At 37.6% G+C, this 27,002-nt stretch overlaps 3 protein-coding genes across 3 annotated transcripts in view; 2 read left to right on the top strand and 1 right to left on the bottom strand.

Annotated features, from left to right (window-relative positions):
- The first annotated feature begins 9,276 nt into the window (after positions 1-9,276).
- On the top strand, positions 9,277-9,747 carry LOC149374622 (uncharacterized). The gene has a single exon (XM_089592445.1). The coding sequence runs from the start codon at positions 9,277-9,279 to the stop codon at positions 9,745-9,747; it is 471 nt and encodes a 156-aa protein (XP_089448571.1).
- A 62-nt stretch (positions 9,748-9,809) lies between these two features.
- Positions 9,810-12,847, top strand: LOC106641330 (uncharacterized). Its single transcript, XM_089592446.1, has 5 exons — positions 9,810-10,053; positions 10,118-10,332; positions 10,414-11,756; positions 11,809-12,635; positions 12,681-12,847. The coding sequence occupies exons 1-5, from the start codon at positions 9,810-9,812 to the stop codon at positions 12,845-12,847; spliced, it is 2,796 nt and encodes a 931-aa protein (XP_089448572.1).
- Positions 12,848-14,680: 1,833 nt separating this feature from the next.
- Positions 14,681-27,002, bottom strand: part of LOC106637831 (growth hormone secretagogue receptor type 1-like) — a 491,009-nt gene continuing 478,687 nt past the window's right edge. The window contains exons 5-6 of the mRNA XM_089592447.1: positions 17,342-17,810; positions 14,681-14,782 (exon numbers count right to left, since the gene is read on the bottom strand). Of these exons, the coding sequence (XP_089448573.1) occupies positions 14,681-14,782; positions 17,342-17,810 (571 nt within the window). The remainder of the gene's footprint in view (positions 14,783-17,341; positions 17,811-27,002) is intronic.

Raw genomic sequence — 27,002 nt, forward strand, 5'->3', positions numbered from 1 at the left:
CATATGGCTTCCATTTAGGTTCAAAATATAAGGCTCTGGAATATCTAATGCTTTATAAATACCCCTCTCGTACCATTTTTTGATAAGATTCATTACAGCAGAAACCATATGAGAAAGGACCCCTTTTATATCATTATCTCTTAATTTAATGTAATATGAAAGATCTGACAAAATGGCATTGACTTTACACAAATTATCCTTATTATACAAAACAACAGTGGTGCCTTCTTTGTCTGCCCTAGTAACTAATAGTGCAGTGTGCTTCTATAGAAATTTCTTGTTAATTTCATAATATTTAAAATTGTAATATCAAAATAAAAAATTCTGTTATTTTTTACTACATGATTTTTCAAAATATTAACGAACAATTTATTAATATTTGTACACAATATTTTCTCTAATTCGTGAATAGTAATATTTAGTATTGAATTAAGAATCTGAAAACGGTGTAAGATTGAATTTAGCTTCCAGTTTAAAAGTGGATGGAGACAGCAAAATCAAGGGAAGCAACATTAGTAAGATTCTTAACAAAGAAGCTGTTACTGTCAGCTCTTGGAAAACTATTAAAAACGTATTTAACATTATTGAACATATTTCTGTGGTAAAAATTTATTGGTGTACATCTATTTTTATTATCAGCACGAAATTTTGTTTTGTGTACATTTAAATCAACAGTGATAATTTTAGTGAACTTATTTTCTAATCTATGTTTCGAATTAAAAATCGAGTAGTGATGCATATGATAGATCAATTCAGGTAACGCAAGACAGAAACCACTGCTAAAATACTTGTTTCGTTAAGAAGAACATTGTTTTTTTCTGAGGGAGAGTATAAGTATATCGATGGCAATCATTTAACTCAACATTTAATATAGAAAATTTATGTTTGTTTACATAACTGTTATGTTCCTTGAAAGAACTGACATTTTCAAAGGAAACAGAATGAAGATACCACATAATATCGTTTATATATTTGAGTAAGATCCTAAATGTTTAACATCTTAGTAAAACGGTAGTTTTTAATTTTGTGTAAGCCAACTTGTAAGATATATTAATAGACTGTTTACTTAGATTAAAAGAATAAGAGTCTGAAATTTCTATTAATTGGCAAAAAAAAAGCAGAAATTGAACAAAAATGGTCACCATCTAACCTTGTAACTATAAAGTCCAACGTAAGAACTTCAGAGATGTCATCCTGAACCAAATCATAGTTGCAAACCATAAAGAGACTTAGCGCCAGCAGCATCTGAAACGTGTGAGTCAATCTCCCTTACCACATGACTAAATTCCTTTGTAAAAACTACCCCAAGTAGTATCAGACGAGTTTTTTAACCACATTTGGACAGCTTATACATATCTGCAAAACTCCCTTCACTTGCACCTTGGTCATTAAATAATATTCAGACTCAATCTTGATAATGTGGAGTATGACTATTTATTCATAATTGAATAACATAATTTAATATTTTGCTGTCCCTCTGACAGACTATTCAAGGTTGATATTTTAAAATTATAGAGAATAAAGAGCAAAACTTAGTGAAAATTAAATACAAGTAAGATAAACAAAATATGTATAGTATTTTTAAATATATAAATACAATAAACCATGCAGGTGCCAAGACAACGCGCATTATGGACACCTATGGCGCTTATTTACTTTATCCACATATCGCAACTCTTTCCTTCGTTTTAATAACAGCCAAGTTCCTAAAAATTAAGTTATAAGCATAAAAACCTCTTTAAATTAGTTATACTTAAACCGCGCTGACAAGTAAAATATAAAAGCCAATCAAGATTGGTATACATACTTATTATATGTCACATAGAGAACAATGAGTCCTGAAGGTGGCACAGCCAAGGATGTCGATATGCTACAACTATGATACGCATCATATAACTGTTATTTTTTTCGTGTTTTTTTGACCATTTAATTCGTCAGTTTCTCACCCGTTGCCTGAATTTGCGTTGTACTGATTTACGAGATTTCATTACAGTCTGCTCAGATTTATATAGAAACTTGTTAATCTAAATTTTCATGACTTCTGTAGTATTAAATAGATGTTAAAGGAATAGAAATCTACAGAAACAAAGACTAAAAGCTTAACACACGATTTACTATTATCATTGGTAAGGTAAACTATTGTTAAGTATGGTTACATGACACAAAGCGAACAGGATTAATCTTGGATGGTAAGCTGATCAAGGTCTTTCAAGTTCCATCACAGTTAAAAATAAGGATATTGGGATAGGTATAACAACCATTATACTGTGAACTTACATGTGATTTTTTGCTGCCTGGATAAGTTTTCAACTTAGTCTGTGCCACTTGCATCTTATCTTTGGCTACCCTTAGCCATGACGTCATGTATTAAATCTTTTGTTTAAAAGCCACTTACGCATGAGACTATTTATTTTTCTGCTCATTAGAGGACTTGATGGTTACAACTGCACATTTGGAATTGTTGATTACAGCAAAAATGTGTCAAAATTCTCAAAAACTTATGAACCTGAATATTTTGTTTATTCAGTTAGTCAATGCTTACTTGCTATTAAAATTTCTGTTACCAGACTCCACATCTTACGAAGTATATTTTTCTCAGTTTCATAACACTTTACAATAAGGTTACTGTAGACATTATTTTTAAGTGAGACAACTTTTAAATAATTAGCTATGATATTTCCTAAGTTTTAAATTAACGTAATAGTTTCAGAACTAGGCTTACCCTATGAGTGACTGAAAGATATTTAATTCATTTTTCAATTTGTTTAATAATTTAATGTATTTAATACATACGCTGTTTTATTTTTACTGCCCTTCCTATGTACCATCTCAATGTTATAACTTTGAATACCTAACATCTAGCAATCTAGGTGCCCGCTAAGTATTTGGCCAGAAGACAGGTAGAAAAGTGGTTTACGGTTTGTTTTAACAATTATCTTTCTTTTTTATTAGAAGGATCTAAATCAAACTTGTCTTTAGAAATTTGCTAGAAGTCCTTATAAGGTAGTAGAATAACTAGTTCTACCACATTTATAGTCTTTCTGGCCATGTGAGCAACTCTTCCTGTACGAAATTTCTATAAAAGTTTTTGTTCGTCTGAAGCCTTGAAACCAGCAGGTTGTTGTTGTTACAAGTGCTAATAATGACTTTATTTTCTTAGAAATATTCACAGAATACTCTGAAAAAAAAGAAAGCGAGGATATAAAGCCTGTAACTCTGTAATTTTCTAGTGCTTGAGAAAATTTGAAAATTTTCGTGAATTTATCTGGATTGACTTTGATACCATTTGTAGTTCAAGTGTGACCTAAAAATCGCAATTCTGATTTAAAGAAACATCTTTTTGAAATTGATTATAACTCTTTGTTGATAAGGTAAATTAGAATGCTTATCTAAGTACATCATATAGACACTTAATTGACCACAAATTAATCAGTAAATCTAGAAAACTGACTAAAAATGTTTTTGGCTGCCTGGGCTAACGCCACACAGCTTATATTTTGAAAAAAATAAAACTTTCTTATGCTCATACTCTTACACGCCATAAAAAAATGCAGAATACTGTCTGGATTGTTAAGTTAACGGAATTGGCTAAAAATAAGCTATTTAGATTAAACTGAACAAGACTCGCACTGCCATTTCCCGAAAGGTTTTCAATGTCAAGCAATTTATCTTTATCGTTTTGGAACCACTTGCTTATGTTGCAGCTATCTAAAAACAAGCTTTCCACTACATTTTGCTTATGACAGATCATATGGGACTAATCAATGGGCAAAAAAATCGTTTGATTATCCTGAATGCCAACAAACTATTGATTATTTTGTCTACTTAATTTCTTAAATGCATCGAAACAGGGAGGTTTTTATAAAAAACTTCGTTTCTATTAAAAGAAATAAGCCAATGTTTTCAGCAATTAAACATTACAGACTTGAGACTAAAGATGGAGCAATATTTTTAAATCCAATATTTCAACTACTTTTTATTCTTTCCAGAATGCTCTGAGAAATCTTTTTATTTGTTCTTAGTTATCTTGGTTGATAATTAATTATCTTTAATTTCGGCACTTAATAGAGTGATATCAAAAATTAACGTAAAATCTTTAGTTAAACTATTGTCACTAAAAAACAGGATAGTTTTAATAGCACCTCCTACATTGACTTTAGTTATCTTCCATCTTACATTAATAATCATATCTTATCCTTTTTATACATATAGCTAAGTCGTAAAAAATGCTGTTATCGCTGTCCACGAAAAATACTGAACCGATCTTGTAAAAATTTCACATACTGATTTTTGACACTTCCTTGATGATTTTCGTATAGGTCTTATCTTGCAAAAATTAATGACAATAGCAATAGATAAGCTTAAGGTTTTGAAAAAATATGCTGGCTTTTTACGTTAGCTTAGTAGGATCCACTAGGTTGCGAAGAAGTAAAATTTAAGCTACATGCAACAGAAGTAAGTAGGTCTAGTGATAATGTCCTTGAATCAATTGCCGAATACAACAGACGATCATTGGCAGTTCATCAAGAATAGAGTTGTGAGTCATGCAGCTGGATATCCTGGCTATCCATAACGTTGTTTTCTGGAGGTCAAGCGACCCACGTTAAATACCATTCTGAACCACCATGATTAACAAGTGCAACGAATAAATGGCGTTTCTAACTCTTACAACTTCAAAGTTATATCATGAGACGTCTAGCCTGAGCTTAATTTGCTTTAAGAGAGGTTTTGTGGTCGCTCTTCTAACTGATCTGATGCTACGAGATCAGACTTTGCTGCGATAGCAAGCCAGAAAATTAACCCTAAAGAGTTTTGTCAGCCACATCATCTGGAAATATTATTAGCCTTCTCGTTTGTGGTTCGTCCTTATGGCATACTTAGAAAAAAGGTATTTTCCCTACTAACGATAAAAGAAATTCTTCAGCCAGTTGCCTACATTTTTATAGCGGAGCCTCCGTACATAAAGACTCTGAGGGTAAGAGTCAAGCTAGCTGCAACCTGTTCTCTATCATAGAGAATAATAATAAGGAATGACTGGAAGAAGTACCACTGGCCCTTTTCAGGGCCATCGTAAGTATTAACGCTTTCGAATCAACCATCAATCTCATCAGTTTTTTGGAGAGCCATGAAATGTTAAATTACCTTACTATCAAATAAATATTCACTACTGCTTCTGGTAAATAATTCATCTACTAAAAAACCACCTAATGCCAGCCTTTATAAGGCCAAGTTAGTCATGTCACTGGCAGATATTAAAAGCGGAGTTATTCGTTGTAAGGCTGAAAACCCTGGTTACTGACGATCCTACTGTATTCTTTTGGCTCCAAGCATTAAACCAAAAATCACTGATACTATCTAAGATTTGCTCTTGGTCAACCTTAAATTAAAGCTATAAAGGAGAAATAAGCTTGTGGAAACGGGGCAGTTTTTAAGAGGCAAGCATCATGAACAAATCTTTCTACATTAGATCACTAAAATTACTGAACTTTGCAAAAAAAAGAGTTTTGCGCACTAAAGTCTCTAGTGGAACACTAGAAAGCGTTATAAAAGATCTCCTTAACTATCTCTATGTCCTTAGGCATTGAAGTTCTTCTCGCAATTAATCTGGAGCTAAAATAGCAGGTAAGAGAAGATAACCCTGGGGTATCCAAACAGTCACGTTTACTGAAAACTTCAGTCGAAAGAGATTTAAGCTGACAAGTCCTTTTGAGGGCCATGAAACATTAAACTATTGTGACAACAAATATATTACAACTTACCAAAGTAAAAAAAAAACAGTCTTTAAGGCTCACAAAAGTTTTAACCATGCTTACAGTTACAAGAGGATAAACTGAAGAAACAGCTTTACATGCATTTAATGTATACAATTTTGAATGTCAAGAAACTTATAGAAAACAGTTATTATAATTGAAACAGCAACATTAGGGTTTGCGGATAAATAATCTTGTAAGTAAAAGACTAGCTTTCCATTAAGACCCTAACATTATAAGAACTTATTGCTCTGGTAATAAAGTTGTGAGATTAAAAGCAAAGTTTTTAATCATATATTTTTTGTCAGTTTAAAATTTTTGCAGTCCCAACTAATGGCCCTTTTTAATTCTGATGACTTAAAAAAGTGCAAGACAACGGTCCTTAAGGGCCAACATTTATTTTATGACATATGAAAAGCATGGTACGTTTCTGCATTATTATACTTTTTCTTTGTTTTCAAATCTTATTATTGTACCAATTAGACCACTCGAATTCAAGACAAAAACGTTTCTAATAAGAACTTTTTTGTTTTTAGATGTATCAAGAATAGGTTGCGGGGACTATACGCATGGAGCCACGACCTAGGGCGAGTAAGCGCAGAGATGCCCAAGAACAAGCAATGGTTTTGGCAGCATGGCAAAGGGAAAGGGAAAGCAAGGCATATACCAGAGAGCAAGAACAGAAGTGGTATTCTGGAGATGAGTTACCTTTGGGGTGGATTGAATGACTCTAGACAGCTGGACGTCCACTATCCATTGGTTTTTGTCTTAATTTCCTTCAAGAGCAGGGCCACCTTGACTTAAAACCTCTTACCTCTACTTGGCTTACTCTTTCTGAAATTCGTTAGAAGGATGGGCCATTTAAGTTATTGAATAGAATGAGTTAGCAAGTTGTCTTTATGATGATTCCTCGTCGCTCGAGTACTCAATTTCTCGTGGTGGCTTGCTAGACGTACTTATCTTTGTTTTCCTAATAAATCGCCTATTTTTCATTGAATTTTATTGAGATTCTTTTTCTATCGTCATACCGTAAAATCTAGATGACACACCTCATTGATTCTGTAATGCGTCCACAATTACATTCCTTTTCTTTTTCGTATCTGTTATAGTTATAAAGTAAGGAAGATTGATAAGTCTAATAGGAGATACGTGGTAAAGGGGTTAATGTCAATATTATGTTGGTAATAGTTAGCTCACAGGAAAATTTAAATCAAAAGATTGTGCATTCTAATATATTAAACTTCCTGTTGAGCATTTAATACAGCTGAAGTGAAATGAGTGTTGATATCTGTTCTATGTTTCACTGAACTAACCAGAGGTATGATGTATTGTTTTGTATGCAAAATTATGCTAATTTTCTTAATCACGTATGTAACCCACGTAAGAATATGCATTTGATTATAATTTATGCGCTTATCAACAAGAAAAAAGGAATAATAGTTGAGGCATAAACTATGAATTTACATTTAACTTAAATCGTTACGTTACCATAATTTGTTAGAAAAAATGATACTAATGTAATATTAAGCATGTTGTGAATAATAATACCAGTAATTTAGTTAAAAGTACATTACTAGCCATTGAGGTCGGGTAAGAATGAGACTCCGAAGCTGGCATTTTTCATAATTTGGCTAGTAGATTCATAAATGTATTAATTTAAAGTTTTAATATTTTTATATGATATTATCAGTTAAATATACATTAAATTTCCTTTCTAATTATTTTGTATTATTTTCGTGCACATTGTATTCCTAGTTTATTATTGCTGTTCCTTTATAATGAAAGAACGTATCCTACTTGGAAAAACGAACACCCCCCCTCCCGAAAACGTTTTACAGAACTTGTAATCACACTACGGTGTTCTATTCAGTGAGTCTCTGGCAAAGCCACTAGTCCATTAAATTTTAACTAATGATAACTGGAATTCTGTATTAAATTTATTTTAAAAACATTTAAAAAAAAAAATATAAATCTATTAGTTTCAATGAGTACTGGGCTGAAAAATTGTTGTTTAATAAGCGCTGACTTTTCTCTGACCAGTCTTACGGCATGAATTCCATCGAAAAAATTTAACATTTCTCTAAGAATTTTTTCTATTTTTCGAAGACTGGTTTTAACCTTAGCACTGTGCAGTATATTTTAATTAAATTCTTTGCTAGTTTCGTATATACTTATCCTTAAAAGATCTGCATACTGAAATTTTTTTACTTTATGTTCTTTTCTGCTCAATTGTCTTTCTTAGTAATTGTTTGGGTTTTCTTACTGACCAAGCGGGGACCAGCGCCCTGCCATGCAACGTCGGTCGCTGCGCTCTCTCCCAGTTTCCCACCTCGTGCGTCACCGCGCTCGGCCGGTGGGACTCACTCGTGTACGAGGGCTCAGTGAGGACAGTCGAACGCCACACCAGAGAAAGAGAGAAGAAAAAGACGACGACTACACGCCGAAGTGACTGTACCTTGTGCCTTTTCTTTTGTTTAAAGTGTTGTAACGAATTTGTAATCCCGTACGAATGAATAAAGCAGTAAAAACAAACATTTGGTCCTTCGAGCCGGATCCCTAGGAGAAAAGCAGCCAACGCCGCAGCTAGGGTGGTCACAGTCTGCGATTCAACTTACACAGCGTAATATAAGTACAGTTTAAAGAAATGTTGTGTAACGGAGGTCGTCGTGGTCGACAGTTCCCACGATTCAACACAGGTGTTGGCCGCGACGAAGTCGTGCCACCATTAACGCTTGCCTTGCTGGCACTTGCGTTATCAACAGCGTGCACACGGTGGCTGCCGCGGTTGCCACAGAGCCCGCGGTCCAGCAGCTGTGCTTAGCCACGGTAGAGATAAGGCCGTACGGCTGTCAATGCAACGCTTTGTTCGACGCCATTCAAACGTCGAAAAGCGAGGCTTTCGCGGCCGCCATTGTTAGCCGCGATCAAGCGCTCGCGGTGTCCTCATTAGCCGCGGCTGCCATGTTGGCCTCATGTCGCGCGCGTCCACCTCGCGCAGCGGAGCTGTTGCGCTTCGCTGGCGCGGGGGGTCGACGCCAAGGGACAGGCTTCGAAGCTTGTGTAGCTTGCGTGCGCGTTGGCACGCGCGTGGTCTACGCACGTACCTTCTGGCATCCTCGTCCTTTCGTGTTCTGCCTTTCTCACACTCTTTCTCTTTCACTCTCCTTCTATCTGTTTTGTCTGCCGTCGATGCGCCGTGCGTCGACAGCTGTGTTGCAACTGGCGATGACATGGCCCCGCCGCTCATGGCCCGGAGGCAAGACATGCTTCGTGCAAACGTCAAGCTAGTGATCGCTTTTTCAGGTCGAACGACGACTGGACGAGCCTGCTCGGCTCCAAGAGCGTCCTCGCTGGCATCATCAGCCGGTTTGCACGGGACGTCGAGAAGATCGATCCCCCGAACTGGAGCCTCAGTCTCGTGGTAGTAAGGCTCGAGCTGCTGGACGGCTACTGGAACACGTTCTAGGCCAATCACGTGAATCTTCTGGAGTCACCGCCGCCTGAAAAGCTGGAGTTTCTTGACCAGATGTACTCGACGGCAGGGTCGGACTATATCGCCTCTCGATCACGCCTCTACAACGCAAGAAACACCCTCACGCCTCTCCCTGGCCCGGGCGGCGCCGACCTGGACCGTCATAACTCAAGACAGGGAGCCCACTTGCCCAAGATCAGCATCGCTCCCTTTTTGGGAAAGCGAGAGGATTGGGAAAGTTTCCGGGACCTCTGCCGCACGCTCGTCCACGACGATAAACAGCTCACCAACGTGGAGAGGCTGTTTTATTTAAAATCCTTGGTGGACGGAGACGCCAAGGCCGCTCTCGACACCGTTCAGACCATCGGTGCCAATTACCCAACGGCTTGGGCCTTACTCGAAGCGCGTTCCGAGCACCGCCGTCTTCTCATCTATGATCATATCACGGCACCCCGTAACATTAAGTCTCTGAAGGAAGAGTCAGAGGGCTTCAGGGTCTCCTCAACACCCTGGGAAAACATCTAGATTAGCTGGAAGCTCTGGGTCACCCTGTGTCTCAGTGGGACGACTGGATTGTCTCCTGCGCGATGACTGGCATGGATCCAACGACCCGGCGCGCGTGCGAGGACGAGATCGAGCGACTGGAGAGCACTGGCATGGACGCCACGGCGGAAGTTGCCACTTTTGCTGCCTTGACGACTTTCCTTGGCCGACAGTGCCGCGCGCTCAGCTCCGTCAAGGCCTCTCACCCTGCTCGTTCAGCCAACACGGCCAGCATGCGCTCTCCGGCCCCCCCATTTCCTGGACGAAACTTTGGAGCCCTTGCCACCAGTAACTCGCTGCCGCCATGCCCGTCGTGCAGAGAGTCGTACTACTCACTGTGCGCAATTTCAAGGCCTTGACGCGCAGGCCCGGCAACGAATGGTCTATCAAGGGCAGCTATGCTTTAACTGCCTGAGACCAGGTCACGCAGTAAAGTTCTGCCCTTTACGGTCCATCCGCCAGCAGTGCAGGGAGCCCCACCACAGTCTGTTGCACGAGAGCAGCCATCGGCGCAAGCCTGAATCGGATCAGCATCCCTCTTCGCCCAAGAAGCCAAAAGTCGACCCCGTCGGCCCGCCTTCCACTGACTCACAGCATCAGGGGCCTCCATTGTCCTGACTCACCGTACTTCCAACCGCTCTTGTCCAGCTAACCGGTCCCACCGGCCGACAAGTCGCTGGTCGAGCTCTCCTTGATGCGTGCTCTGAGGTTACACTCATCTCCATCCGGTTGGCCCAGCAGCTCGGCGCAGCGCTAGAAGTCAACAAGGCGAGCATTCATGGGGTCCGGGGAGGGTCGACCATCCCTTCGAGAACCCGAGCGCATCTACACCTTGAAACTGGAGAGCATGCACTGCCAATCCACCTGACAGCGCTCTGCTTGCTGCGGTTCGGGCTCACCTCTCCGTCTGGCCCCTTGCACCCAGCCGTGATGAGACAGTGGCTCGATCTTGAGCCTTTGGCCGATCCAGCGTTTGGCACACCTCGCTGTGTAGACATTCTGCTCGGAGTCAATGTTTACCACCGCCTCATCAAACCAGGTTACGTTCAGCGTGACGAGCTTGTCGGACAGCGCACGGCTCTTGGCTGGACTCTCGTCAGCCGTGCCCCTGGTCTGGGCTCGAACGTCCTCATCGCAGGCACAACTCTGCACACGAACACCCAGTCGCCCTGGGATCAAGAGCTGGCTGCGCAGCTCCAGCGATTCTGGGAGATCGAGGAGGTGCCACATGTCAGCCGCCGAGTGCCTGAGGATGTGGAATGCGAGCGAATCTTCGCCGATTATCATCGCGCTGACGACAGGCGTTACATTGTGCGACTTCCGCTAAAGCATGACGCTGTGCACCTCCTTGGTGACAGTCTGCAGGGCACTACCGCTGGCTTGCGCTCGTTGCATCGTCGGCTGCAGCGGACTCCTGAGACGGCTTCTGAGTACGCCCGGTTCATGGCAGAGTACATTACCCTCGGTCATATGAAGCCCCTTACCGATGACCAACTCGCTGCATCGCACCGTCCAGTGCACTATATCCAACATCACGGCATTTGGCAGCACGGTGACCAAGGTCGCAAACTGCGCGTTGTTTTCAACGCGTCTAGCCCGACTTCCAGTGGCTATAGCCTAAACGACGTGCTCCATGCTGGTCCTCGGCTCCAGACGGCTCTCCCCAGTGTGCTACTGCGTTGGCGTCGTCACCGGATTGCGTTCTGTACTGACGTTCGCATGATGTTCCGCCAGATCCTGATTGATGAATACGATGTCGACCTGCAGCGCATTCTGTGGAGCTTCGACCCAAAGCAGCCACCTACGAACTACCAACTGCTCACCGTTACCTACGGTGCCTCGTGCTCCCCGTACCTGTCACTACGGGTCGTACAGCAGCTGTGCGAGGATGACGGCCGCCACTGGCCCAAGGCCGTCCCAGTGGTGATGAACAATCGCTACGCTGATGACATCCTCTCCGGCGCTGATGACATCGGCTCGGCCAAGCATCTGCGCGACTAGCTGATCGGACCTCTTCAAGTTGGCGGTTTACCTCTGCGAAAGTGGGTTGCTAGCACGCCCGAGCTTCTCGAAGACCTTTCCGAAGACGTCCGCCTCCGTCCTACTTGTTAAGCTCAGTGTTGAAGGCCTCGTCAGCGAACTGGGCGTAGGCTGGGACCCGCCCTCGGATTTCTTCCATTTGACGCCACCTGTTGTCGAATCTCAAACCACAAAGAGATCCATGCTCGCCGCGCTCGCAGGCTTGTTTGATCCGTGCGGCTGGCTTGCCCCGATCGTGTTGAACGTCAAGCTTTTACTGCAAGACCTGTGGCACGCGCGCTTGGACTGGGACGAGAACGTACCATCCTCCATGACTTGCCGTTGGACCGCTTTCACCGCTGAGCTGCAGGCCATTTCCGGGTTTTCTCTGCCTCGTTGGATTGGTATGTCTTCGTCGTCAAATGTCCAGCTGCACGTGTTTTCTGACGCCAGTTGCCGTACTATGGCCGCTGTTGTATATTCGCGGCTGCGGTCTTTAAATGGGCCCGCTCTCTGCCACATACTTCTCGCTTGTACTAAGCTTGCGCTCATCCGCGCGCTCAAGCCGATGACCGAGCCCGCCGCTCGCATGACCATCCCACGTCTAGAATTGCGAGCGGCCCTCATCGCCACCAAGCTTCTTCGCTCAGCAGCCAGCGTGTTTGGAGTCGCGATCAAGCACTGCCACGCTTGGTGCGACTCTCAAATTGTGCTCCACTGGATACACTCCGATCAGCCGGCCAACAACGTGCTCGTCGACAACTACGTAGCTCAGATCCAGGAGATCCTGCCACCCAGTGCCTGGCGATACGTGCCGTCGCAATCGAATCCAGCCGACTTAGCCACTAGGAGTGCCGACATGAGTGGCTTCTGATAGCAGCCCCTGTGGTGGAGAGACCCCACGTGGCTGGCCCAGGACGACAAGTCTTGGCCCCAGGAGACACTGCCTCCACCCACGCCCACGCTTTCACTCTGCTGCGCCTTCCGCGCGCCTGAATCGGACCTGCTGCAGCTCTTCTCGAGCTTGCGCGCTGTACTGGGCCTCCTCGTGCGCGTTCGCTGATGGGTGCGACACCGCTTGCAGTGCATGCCCACCCGTTCTGTGCTTTCACCGTTGACGCCGTCTGAGATTCAGGATGCTTTCCTGGCCTGCGTTCGGTTGAGTCAATCGATAACGTTTGGGGATGAGTTGGCACTCCTGCGGAAGCGTGAACGTCTTCCGAAACGGAGCCCTTTGACCTCTCTTGCCACCTTCCTCGATGCCGACGGTGTCCTGCGTGTTGGCGGGCAGCTCGATCACTCATCGCTGTCTTACGAAGAAAAGCACCCTCCCATCCTCAGCGGAACATCGCTGCTCGCTCGACTCGTGGTCTCTTGGGCTTACGCACGTGCCCTCCACGGTGGATATCGCGTTACCAGCACATACGTCTCCAGGCGTGCCTGAATTTTCGGTGGGCCACGCCGAATCAAGGCTCACATTAGAGGGTGCGTCATCTGTGCCCGGTTACAGGCGCGCTCTTCAAGCCAGTTGATGGCTCCGCTGCCCGCGTCTCGCGTCATGCCGTCTTGCGCTTTTGGTCGCACCGGAGTCGATTACGCCGGGCCCTTCTCCGTGCTTACATTGAAGGGACGGGGGATTCGGACTACAAAGGGCTACATCGCTGTCTTCGTGTGCATGACCACCAAAGCCGTGCATCTGAAGCTTGTCGGCGACCTTTCCGCGGCCGCCTTCTTGGGTGCTCTCACCCGTTTCACCAGTCGTCGAGGCCAACCATCCGAGCTTTGAAGCGACAACGCCACCTGCTTCCGTCGAGCTGATTTGGAGCTCCGCGAGGCGTTGCAGGGCGCAGAATTTAACTGGGACCTAGTCGCCGGGACTCTTGCCTCCCAGGGGGTTTCCTAGCAGTTTATTCCTCCTGGTGCGCCACATTTTGGAGGACTCTGGGAGGCCGTGGTCAAGTCGACCAAGAGCCATCTACGCTGTGTGCTCGGTTCTCGTCATCTAACGTATAAAGAGTTCTCTACGGTTCTCGTTGGAATTAAGGCCATGTTGAATAGCCGCCCGTTGACGCCCTTGTCTGGCGATCCCTCTGACTTCGAAGTGCTCACGCCTGGATATTTCCTTATCGGGGCTCCCGTCGATTCCATCGTCGAAGCTACCCTCGCTGCAGAGAATTTAGACCCACTCACGCACTGGGAGCTCGTCAAGGCCGTTCGCGCCCAATTCTGGACGCGCTGGGGCCGTAAGTATCTAAATACTCTCCAACAGAGGCTGAAATGGAGCGGTGTCCGTCGGAACTTCGCGGTGGGGAACCTGGTGGTTCTTCTTGACCCTGCGCTGCTACAGTCCAGCGGACGCTGGCCTATGGGCCGTATCACCCGCATACGCCCTGGATCCGATGGACTAGTCCGAGCTGTTGCCGTCAACACGGCCACCGGTGAATACGTGCGGCCCATTGTCAAGCTTGCGCGTCTCCCTGTGGCACCTGCGGACTCCAGCCTCCCTGCGATGGACGATCGAGGGACTCCCCACGCTTCGGCGGGTGGTGACTACGGTTTCGCTCTCGGATCGAGGCGGGCGGGATGTTCGGATTTTCTTACCAACCGAGCGGGGACCCGCACCCTGCCATGCAACGTCGGTCGCTGCGCTCTCTCCCGGTTTCCCACCTCGTGCGTCACCGCGCTCGGCCGGTGGGACTCACTCGTGTATGAGGGCTCAGTGAGGACAGTCACACGCCACACCAGAGAAGGAGAGAAGAAGAAGACGACAACTACACGCCGAAGCGACTGTCCCTCGTGCCTTTTCTTTTGCTTAAAGTGTTGTAACGCATTTGTAATCTCATACGTATAGATAAAGCAGTAAAAATAAACAGTAATGTCCAGCAATAGTCATGCATTATATTAATTTCCCACCGTCCATAATATCGTCTCTTTGTCTTTTAAGTCCTATCTTTATGTAATCGCTCATGTTACTCTTTGCTGAAATCTCCAAAGTTTTCTGGAAAAGAGTACAGGTAAGAGTTAAGGAAATGTAGTTTCAGTTTCATGAGATATCCTCATTCTCGATAACTCTGTATCATATTCTTCGCAATTTTTACGTATTTTTTATTATTAGTGTTTCCAAGAAAACTCTCCACGACATTCTTGATGTAAGTACGATCGTGCATTAAAAAATATTGGAACAGAAATTTAATGATGTTACATTTTTTTTAACAATCGTAAATCTTTGAAAAACTTAAGGACTAGATATAAAGATAAAAGATGATTCACTTTGGTGAGTGAAACCAAATGTCTTGAAGTACAGGCCTTTAAATGTAAAGTGAAACTGCTCGTAAAAGACTGTACAAAAGATTAATAGCAACTTCGATCATCTAACACTTGCTCTATTATTGAAAATTTAATACAGAATGAAAACAATTTTTGTTGGTTAAGCAGGACTATTTGTTGTTACAAAAATAACGTGACATTAGGTGAATCTGTTCTAACTTCAAACTAAATGTTGTTCTTACCCTCTTTAGCAGGCTCACTGATTTTATCAGACTTGGTAAACACATTATGAAAAAGAACAGAAGGTCCCATATTATTTATAAAATTGGTTTCAAGGATTGTAGTACTTGCTACATTGGTCCAAGTAAGCGTTGACTCTCTTATCGCTTACGTGAACCCATGGGGTATCTTTACAATTTTAACTATTTTTTAATAATAGTAAATATATAACTAGGTACATCTCAAAAAAACCTTATTCTGAATCTATAAGTCACTGGTCATTAGTTATCTTATAGCAAAGTCAAGAGTACAAAGTATTTTGTTGTAGTCAGCCAACTTACAAAATCAATATTTACGTACATGTGCTGTAGAATAAATGCTTGACTTAATCAATAGCTTTAGCTGGTATTTCTGATACCAAAGAAAGAAATAATGATTATTATAATTGTAACTCAAATGTAAAAGTAAGAAACAGGTAGTACTGTCTTAAGAATTTTAAGTCTGTTGATATATATTTAACAGCGACTAATCATAATGGCAAAAACTGTAAACAAAATAGACCCAAACTCAAAGAAAGTAAAAGAAGACATTTTTTAGGTACGGTTTGAGTGCTGACTTGCTGAAAATGTAAGAAACAGTGAAAACAGCGTTCGTTAGAACTGATGCCTACAGTATGCAAGCTCAGAAACTCTCAATTACAAGTGTTCATTGGTTTGTGACTTCAAGTGAAATATTTTTACTAGTAACGTTACCACTCGTGAAATCACTAGTCGTAATTAAAGGTTTGTAATACATTGTGTTTGTTAAGATATGAATAGGGACACAAGTTACATTCAAACGTGAAAGTTACAACCTTATGGTAAGATAATATTAAATTGTTTTAACTAAGTAACAATTCTAAAAGCTTTAAAAATAAAAGTTTTTATTTTATAGATAATAACTATTTACGTCATTTTAGTCTATATTCTATACGTCCTGTATGGTCAACTTCTAAAAAAAATTGCAAATTCATACATGTACATAAAGCACAATAAGGATAAGTTTTCATGGATTTACTTAGCATTTTGGTACACAACTAATTGAGATTTTAAGTTTCGTACGATACTTATATTACCTTGTACAGGAATGAATAAATTTGTTCTCACAATAACGATTAAGCTGTTATTCAAACAAATACAAATTCAATTTACTATCGTAAAATGAAATAATTTTATAAGTAAATAATTTTCAGAACACACGGTCGCTGCTTATCAACATCATCATAGTATATTATTCTCTTGTAGATAATTTGGACAGACTTCTTCAACTGTTTCAATGAAATTGTTTGTTGAACATTATTTTTATACTTAATACAGAGACAGTCCGTACACACCTAACTGAAGTTGGTTAAAACTTTTACTAGATGTTAAATGAATACATCTTACTTGTTACTAGATTCACAAAAAAACCACATTATAGTCTAATTAATTCGTAGAGATCTTTTCTCATCAATGCATAGAAATTGCATATAAGCCCTTTCTTTCATGGCATCTCTTTTTGCTCTGCTTTCTGTCCATCGTTGTGGCATACACATCTTGGCTTACCGTACCATACATCACTATAGACTCTACTACAGAAAAAAAGAACATTGTACCTGGCCTAGCACCTTGTAACTTTGTTTTACTTTCAATAAAGAAATCGTTCTTGACTGACAAACCCTTAACTGAAGCAAAAATCTCTTATATAACCTTAATATTTTTATTTGATCAAATCCTTCAACAAATCTTATTAGGCCAGCTTACAACTTCTTTTTAGGGAAGGATTGCATGTAGTTTAAAAAGCAAGTTATTAAAAAAGGAAAATTTTGTGCCCTGTACTTATGCAACGATGATCTACTAGAACTTTATTTAAATAGTTAAATTTTATATCAAGAAATTATCATTTTTATTTCCTTAGCTATAATTATATCATTAAGCACGCAGTGGCTCAGTCGGCTAAGTAGTAGGTCAGCCCTTTATAAAAAAGTATATGGAACATAGGCTTATTTTATGTTAAGAGCGAGCTCAAGCTTTTATTTCCTTAGAATGGATACCAGTTTTTTTCTAAATTTTAAAGACATCAAAGTATAGACTACTGGATTTACAGCAGAATTTAAATAAAACATTAATCTTGAAAAATACAATAGACAAAAGTACTTTTCTACTCCAAAATCAATAATTGCATCTAGTTGGCTCATTAGTATCCACATAACCATTAGTCGTAGAGGCAATAAGCATATAAAAAATGTAAGTATAATCATACAAAGCATTCGTACGATTTGATCTCTAGTCTTTATTACTGTCACTATGGATATGCATCTTAGAACTGTCGTCTGTTTGAGCTGATAAACTATTAGAGAATAGATAATCAGTAATATAGCTGCAGGTAAGATGAAAAAAAAAAAAAAAACAGCTATAATATACACTATACTCCATAGTGTTCTTGCTTCTGTCCTGCAAACAGGTATGTTATTAACTAAATCCTCGTTATCTTCTTGAAAAGTCACCATAACAAGGAATGGGCTGAAAAAAGTTAATACGCAATTAGAATAATTTAACTAGTATTGTACACATATTAAAAAATAAAAGTTAGAAACTTTACATATTTTTGTCTATCAATAAAACCTTTATTGTTCATAGCAGCCAGTTACTATTTTGTAAACATAAAAAGTATAAGTTAAATATGAGTACCTTATCTGATTCCATTTTAATGGTATCAAGATAAGTAAATTGTTATAATAAACTAGATGCTCTGATCCATCATTGATATGAAACAGTATTTTCCGGAGTTATTCTAGTAAGCTGATGATAAAATGAATCTAAAAAGAATGTTGTGCTTCATTGTTATCAGTTTATTAAAATCAAGTATTCAATTAACAGAGAAAGTTAATGATAATCATATTACAACGAAAAAAATTGAAATATTTTGCAAATACAAAATAGGAGACTGTTTAGATAAAATGTATAAATTATTAAAATTGTTATTGAAAGTAATTTAAAAACTACTAAAATGCTTTATCAGGTAATAGTATCTAAGAACTTTGGTATCAACTTTATCTACTTAATTATGAACTGATGTTGGAGCATTTCCCTCGTTATGGTGTAAGAATGTAAATTGTTAATAAAATGTTCAAAAAAGTTAAATAATTTATTTGTAGTGATAAAGCTTTAAAGTTTATTTGTTATAGAAATTGCTAAATCATATCATTATGATGTAGTAATTTGTACCTTTTAAGTTGTATTTACTTGATGGAACTTGTTTCTAATGGATTAATCTGATGACTAATTTAATTTTTTTACAATTATAACTTTATCAGCTTAGTCTTAATCACGCAATAAGCCAGTTTTAATATCATGGCTATTAGAAAAAGTGTAAAAATAAATTCTTTATTGTCACAAGATAGGATGTTTCTTGCACAATAGAAAATTTAAAATAAATTAGTTCTTATATTGTGCAAATAATTTAAAAAATTAATTTTCAGCAGACTATGGCATAAGTATCTTGATGCTAAGTACTTTTCTGTTATCGCTTTTTCATGTTAAAGTTAGAGATTTTTAAAGTGGATAAGTAACAGTGGCTCTGGCATAGTGCATTAACACCAGTAGTGGTTCTAGCGCAGTTCGTGCTATTGGACAAGCCATATCTTATGATATTAAATGACAGTCTTAGAGCACTCTTGTGTAATTAGATGATGGCTTTAATGCAATCACTTGCAATTAGATAATGCTTCCGGGGCTTTCTCTTGCTATTGGAGAAGCTTTGTAGCCCCTTTTCATGGTCTAAGGTAAGTTTTGGATGGACAGCCACTGGTTATCCAGGGTATTCTGCTCCGTTTTTTGGAAGAAACGCAAGCACCTCATTATATTAAATCAAGGCTACCCTTACAGAAGGAGCTGTAATCTAAATCCAGAATTTTTTCTGTGATCTAGACTATAGGATTAAAATAGTTGTAAGTTTTTAATGCCCTTTAAGATTTGTTTGGTTTTATACATACTAATAAAGAAATAAGTTTTAAATTCTAAAAAACTTTTTCCCGTTACTCGAATTTTAATCTTAAGATCTGGGGCAATGGTTAGGAACGCTGCTGATTGTGATATTGCAGAGCTAAATTTTACCCGTACTTATCAAAATATGTTTAAAAGATGCTTTTGTGAAGCATAATACTATTGTGAGGGTTTTATATGGATGATTATTGTTACTTATATACTTGTTGATACGTGTTACTTTCTGCAGCGTAATTAGACCGTTATTGCGTATGCTGATTTCGTTTTCTTTTCAAAATTATAGTCAAAATTAAGTAATTAACTAGATAAAAATTTCATTATGAACCATATAAAAATAAATGTTATCAATTCTTGCTACATTATACGCAATACAAAATATAGAAACTTATAGATAAACTTCTTATTTTGTTTCTTTTGTCACACTGACAATCATACTTTAGTTTTAGCAAAACCACGTTAAAAAAACTTAAATTTAACAAATATATAATCAGTGTAACAAAATTTTATTACCACGAAATACTCATTAAATAGTATCTTACTGTAACAAGAGTAGAGATTTCTTTAGATCAAATAATTAATATCTACTTTTATAAACTACCAAGATAACTGTAGCTTTACAAAACTTAACTTAGACAGAAAACAATGCAGTGCTACAGCATAGTAAAAAAATTTAAACTTATAAAAAAATAGTTGTCAAAACTTGGTAAGTTTCTTAAAAATATATGAAGTATTTCATCTTAACAAAGAAAAAAAAAGTTTTTATGTCTACATTTCAGCTTAAGACAGCACTACATTAGCAAATAATATCCTTAATATTGCAAACTTTTTGACCCACCTTAGGTCTCTATCCTGTCAGTAACATTAAAAAAATAAAAATTTTTTTTTAAACTGCTACATTGTTTATTTTGCTGTAAAATAAATAAGAGATATAAATAGTCTAACGAATACCTACTTAATAAGAGTCTTCTGATAGAACATAATTAACAAAAAAAAATCTGGATGTAATTTATGAAAATTTTAGTGTTTTAATCTTTCTAACTAAACTAATACAATGGCTTACATGTTCTTTCACATTTTTATATTTTATTGTATCATTTTTTACCATACTTCAAACCAAATTAGTTGCATAATGGTAATTGACCAGGAACAGGCCAAAAGTGGGAAAGTAACGACTTTTCATCATGTCTGACACTAAAAAGTTATGAGTTACAACATGAAGACAAATTGTATCGTCTCTTGGGTTGCTTTATGAAAATTTAAGCTCAGTAAGCATAAAACTACATGGTGAGTCCAGTATAGCTAAATATAGTTTACAAATCCATGAAATTTTGGTTTGAAAGTAATCATTATATTTTACATTAAATACTGACTTGAAAATTAATTTTATTTATTTTTTATTAAATTTAAAGTTTTCCAGAAAAAAATTCATAAAGTTTAACATTTTGTAAGCAAAATAAAGTTCTTTAACTTCAAATTTCATACAATAATACTAATAAAGAACGAAAACTTATTGTATACATTAGACATTTGCCTGTAGTCGTAAGTAGGTCATCACTCCATGAGGGGCGAAAGTATGGCGATCCCTTCCAAGTATAAGTTGCTACCAAAATCAAGGGTAGAGTTAGCAATATACCCTTGAGTTGATACTAAACTTATCCCTTGAGTCCTAAATACTTTTTTTACTTTTTGTTATCAAAAATAGGACATGTTTCTTTAATTTAAAGACTGAGAGTGCTACATGATCTCCTAGGAAAAGTCGAGTAATTGCTTACAAAAAAAGTATATTAACGTCTCCTACATGTATAAGGATTATTTTTGCATTGAACACAAGTGGACCAAGTTCTTACTTATATTACATTTATAATTAATTTTAGACTTGTTTTTAGCTTACAATATTTCAAATTTTCTGCATAGATTATGCGTATCAACTAACATGGACACAAAACTAAAGATGTATCCAAATGTTCGGATCTATATGCGCAATAGATACGCAAGCGACTTTTTATTCGAAATGCTCCAAATGCAAGGTTATTTTTATAGCCTAAATGCTCGTCCGTTTAGTCATATAAAATACATCTTTAGTGTATGTATAGAAAGCCCATTATACTTTATGTAACATCCACCTGAGAACATCTACATAAATAAAGAATAAAATCATAGTCTGATCATTGTAAATGCTGTCTCATTTTACCACATTGATTTTTTACAAATTTTGTGGCAAAATAGCATACCTAAATAACTTCACAACAATCGATAATCGTTCATAATAGCTAAATCAAAACTCAAAGAAAAAAAAACCATTCGTTTTTATAATGTCATACATAGATAACATTATTATAATAAGTAATTCTTAGTATCTAGCAATAATTATTAAACATTTAATTATATAGACATTTACAAATAAGTTATCAGTTATTCAGAGAAGCGCTACAACAATTAAAGTACCCACACATACGCACGCACCATATAACTTACTATATTATATAGTCGTAAGAGTTAGAGCGAGGTTTTGTTCCCCCCGCTCCCCCTCAGCTCCCCCTCAGCTCCCCCTCAGCTCCCCCCATCTTCCCCCCATTTTCTCCATATACATTGTAAATATATTAGTAAAGCCTTGTATATTAACTGTTATAAGTGGTCTAATTTTCACATATAATTTTATTTGACCATAACAACAAATTTTGTTACAATTATCTTACTTACGATGTTTATTTTGACTACATACTCTAAAATGTCTTTTTAGGTGCTCTGCTTTTAGGGGTAAGCGCATCATCTACCGTACACCCGTAAATTCACTTTATTTTGTTACCATGATTGTAAGACAGTTTGATACTAAAAATTGACTCAGTAAATTTAAAATTGTTATTTATGATCTCAAAAGAGCACCGACATTTTTTTGAGGTGTTAGAGCTTGTTAAAATAATTTTACAATAAAAATGAAAAATTAAGTTAACCCTACATAACCTTTTCCACAATTTTGTCAAATATTTTTTTGAACGTTTTTTTCATGACTTTTCAAATGTCTCTGTAAGTGATGATTTCTTTTTAAACTTTTTTCGCATTTAATACTTTTTGAAATTTTTTCAATGTTTTGGCATTCCATTGTGTGACGCAAATAGTTTTTCTTGTTTAATATTATAATGATACACAGATCACATACAAAAAATTTTTTTTGTGAATTTTTTCGTGCGATGATAGACACTCTTGATTTGAAAATTTTGAGTTACATTTATCAAACTGATAAAATTTTTCATCCATGATGGCGTATCTAAAAACATGTAACAAAAAACGGATTGTTTATGATGACATAAATCTGGGTACAAGACGGTACTGAAATTTGCTTTTTTGATGAAAGATAAGATTTGCAAGAGAGTATAAAAATAGTAATGAACTGTAGAATAGTTTTTTTGTTACTCTAAAATTTCATTCCAAACAATATTTTTAATTTCAAATTTGTTTTCTGATTTAATTGGGATAAAAAATTTTTCTTCGTTTCAACATCTAGACAGTGCAACATATAATTGCCCATTAGAAAATAAACGGTTTTCTAAAGTACAACCCTAAGACATCAAAACTTTGACCTTAAGATTTATTGATAGCCATAGGAAGAGTTAAGATAAATGTAAATCGTTTTCTGTACAATATAAATATTAGTAAAGAAGAATTGTTTCTATTGAGTGTTATAGTTAGACTAAAGACTTTATTTCATTTTTTTACCTGAGATTATTCCAGCTTCGATGTTGTATTTGAACAATTTTGTAATTCATAATCTTGTACCATTGCAAAGTCCTTCAGATATGTTTAAGTTTTGTATTAATATAACAATAGCGTTGATTTTTAAATCTAATTTGTGTGAAAAAAGACTTTCTTTACTACTATTTAACTGCCCCTCCACCTTCCCTTCCACTGACCCCTCAGTTAAATACTTAGTTATTCAAAGTTTTACCATCATAAGTGTTAAAAAATATACGCAATTTAGTACCTAAGTCATACCTCGTTTTAACGGTTTTTCAAGTCACTGATCATAGGTCTCCCTCTATCTATTCACTCCCCTTTACTTACTAAATGTCTCTGAAGTACCATTATTTGATTAACTTAATCAAACTTTTATATTTTCAATATTTTTCTGGTCCATGTGTACGTTACCCAAGTATAAGATTCTTGATTAACTGAGGACTTTATTTACAAAAAGACAGAGTTTAGGAGAAGGAAAAATTAAATAGCCAAGCCCATTTGAGCTTTCAATACAAAAATTCATTCTGTTACTGATTTATTCTCGGATTTGATAAGAATAAAAATTCTTTTTAGATTCTTACATTTTGATGAAGTAACGTATAATATTCTGTGAGAAAATAAAGGTTTTTCAATGTGCAATCCTACGGAATGAAAACTCTGTTGTTGTGATTTGTTGATGAAAATAGAAAATGCTAATACAAAGGGAAACTGTTTTCTATAGAAGACAAAAGGTAATGATGATGAGGTGCCAGTATTCAATGTTATTCTAGGAATATAAACATTGCTTCCTTTTTTTTCTCCCGTTATTATTTCTGCTTCTATATGATACTTAAATATATTGATTATTTTGAATCTTGTATTATTACAGAGACTGTCTGATATGCTTAAACTTCTGATTAACATTACTACAGCATTTATTTTTAATTTTAATTCGTGTGGTAAAAGACCATCTCTGATACTATTTTGAGATTGTATTAGAAAATTAATATGTATGTTATTATCTGTTTCATGAACTCCTTTGTGAGTCACGTACTCTGCTGTTGTGAACTTTTTCTCAGCCTGCATTGATAATTACACGAGTAATTTCGTTATTTTGTCTACTCAATCTGTTAGTGGGGGGGTTGGCGGAAGGAGTGCGCAGGGTGGCGTCAGCCCCTCTAGTATAGATAACCCTAACATACATCTGATTGTCCGCATAATTTATCTCTCTATACACACACACACACACACACACACACACACACATATATATATCTCGAAAGGTTAAGATAGGCTATCAAGTATAGGTAAAAGGGCCTCAATAACTCTTCGTCATTTTGCCTCTGTAGGTCCTCAGTAGGCATACCTTATGAAGTCCTTCCGTTTAGTGTAGGTATCTTTAATAAGCTTCTGATCGGGCTGCTAGTGCACTCATGCTCTCTGTCTCTCCTTCTCTCTCTCTTGCTCTCTCTCTCTCTATTGCACTCATACAGGTAGGCCTTTTTCATTGCTTCTTTTATATTTAGCTTTTGTAGGAAATGATGAATCAACATTTCAACTTGTATCATATTTTTATCATTTAAAAAAAATTTTTTCTTTGTGAACGGGATTATTCGAAACTATTAATATTTGATCATTATAAGAAGTTCTTTTAGGTTCTGTTAATTGTGTTTATTGAAACTCTATCTTAACTTGTCTTTAGAAGAGTGCCAACAAATATCGCGCACGTGTGCAACTACGCGTTGTAAACAGGTGTCTGAAAAGAGACAGAGAGACAGAGAAAGTAATACACACGAATGGTTGTTAAGCTAATGTATGAATCTACATGTGTAGGGAGGTAGTATATATACTTTTCGTCATGTATCATGGTTTTTTTTTGTTCTTGTTGCTAATTTGCTTTTGAACAAAAAAAAATAAACATAACTCGCTTTTTCCTAATTTCTAATATTTACTGATAAGAATAAATATTCATAAATAAACTGTCTTTTTAATATAATAATAAGAAATGGAGATTTCTTATGGTCGAAAAAAGTAAGTACTTTTCTTACCTTACGCATTTCGAAGAGCTAGTGTGCGCAAGGTAGAAAAAATAGGATTCACCACATAAGCACCATGGCTCTGAGGCTGCTTTCTGTCCCTCGGGCCCTGTTTCGCAGGTCCTTTAGGCCACCAAATAGCCTTGGAGAAGATGTCTCTAATCTAACAAAAATCACTATCTACATTATAGACACTTAAATACTTGAGTTAAACATCATGTTCTTTCGTGTTGTACATCTGTTGGGGGTCCCGAGATCCACACCTGTTTTGTTTAAAGTTATACTTCTATAGGCACATTCTGCCCTACAAAGTAAATTAACGATTACAGTTTGGTGACCTTGAGAAAAAGTGTAACGGAGGTGAATTTGGCTCAATTCTTCCCGTTCACCCCATCCCTCTTGACGTACTTTCGGTCCCCTTACACCGCCTAAAATCGTCGCACCACACCACACAACAACATAATCCAACCAGACCATGCCACACAATAGTAGTGCACACTTTGAATCTTACTTACTTCTTATTTTAACTCGTTTCTTTGAAAAAAAAAAAAAAAAAAACAGTTTCCAATAAGATTTAAGCTCTTGACTTTTCATGTACTGCCTATGGCCCTTACTTATTTTTGTATGAGGGTGCCCAGTTAAGAAATTGGATAACTTCAATTCGTCGTATAGTTGTTCGTTGCTTATTTTTAATGTATATTGTTATCTACTGTGTATTAGTTTATTTAGTTTGATTATAAATTAAAGGAACAAGTATTTTATTGAATTTTTAGAAAATTTTGGAATTAGTATCTATTAGCAGAGCAACTTTTATATTATGTTATGATAAAAATCTCTTTACTTATCGTTAATTTTTTCAGGAAATTGCTTTGAAACCATCGGAGGATTTGATGAAAGTGCTTAGTCTCATACTTCGCTTGTACTAGCCAGCCTCCTTACTGTTTATATTAAATTTTGACATAATATATTGTTCATAATGGTTTACTAATTGAATATTAAAATATTTAATGAAACCACACCCAACTAACGTTGATATACTTATTCCAATGATGATTGCACCACCTTTGTACACAATATCTTTTTATAGGTGGTACATTTATATTTACAATTATGTTATGTGTCATATAATCCCACAGAAGTATAATTTCATCCTTAGGTACCTAAGCACCCACTGTCCACAAGTTTAAAAATTAGAACTTGTTAAGAAATAAATTTGAGTGGTCTAATAAATAGATAAATAAGTCACGCAAAGTGCAATGCAATGTGTATACTGTAAACTGTATACTGTACGTTACATTACTACTGTATAAGTGTATAGTGTTATAGTGTACATCCAATAGTACTTATACCAGCTACCGATGCAAGTTCAACAGTTAAGCTTCAACTACGTAGTTGCACACGTGCGTGGCATTTTGTAGTGCAAACAAGTTATTAGTAAGTCACTAGTAGTAACTAAGCTCCTATAAACTGTATAACCAGACACATACGCATACACATATATATTAGCAAATAACTGTCGTCACGTTATTCCTCTTCGTTATTAATTAAATTATGTTGTATCTATTGTAGTAGAATTTAAAAACAAATATTTTCATAATAAATCGCATAATTTCCAGAATTTCCAGCTACATAGTTTGGATAGCCACTAATTCATTTCAGAACGTAAGTGAAAATATTATTTATAGTTATGAATGTTAACTTCTGTCAGCAGTCCCATGACTGCCTACTGGTTTTTGTTTTTCTTATTCAAAGTTTTTTAACGTATTATAAGCAATAATAGTAAAAATGTTTTCACATAATCTCTATTTTTTTTGTGCAAAATTTAAATTTTAAATTATCATTTTAACTCTGACAATTTTTGCAATAATGTATAGTACCGTCACCACCTAATTTAAAAAAGTGATTCATGCAAAACGACGTCGTACGCCAACTGCACCTTGTTATAGCTATTTCACAAGACTTT

The sequence above is a fragment of the Copidosoma floridanum genome, unplaced genomic scaffold (assembly GCF_036245765.1).
Source record: "Copidosoma floridanum isolate Cflo_tuat_1 unplaced genomic scaffold, Cflo_Japanese_pri ptg000017l, whole genome shotgun sequence".
NCBI lineage: Eukaryota > Metazoa > Arthropoda > Insecta > Hymenoptera > Encyrtidae > Copidosoma > Copidosoma floridanum.

Bases quoted from the DNA above. Each gene is read 5' to 3' on its own strand.
- LOC149374622 (XM_089592445.1), top strand. From the start codon at position 9,277: ATGTACTCGACGGCAGGGTCGGACTATATCGCCTCTCGATCACGCCTC.
- LOC106641330 (XM_089592446.1), top strand. From the start codon at position 9,810: ATGACTGGCATGGATCCAACGACCCGGCGCGCGTGCGAGGACGAGATC. The intron at 10,054-10,117 runs GTAACTCGCTGC...CGCAATTTCAAG, and splicing joins CTTTGGAGCCCTTGCCACCA to GCCTTGACGCGCAGGCCCGG. The intron at 11,757-11,808 runs GCGCGACTAGCT...CCTCTGCGAAAG, and splicing joins ATCGGCTCGGCCAAGCATCT to TGGGTTGCTAGCACGCCCGA.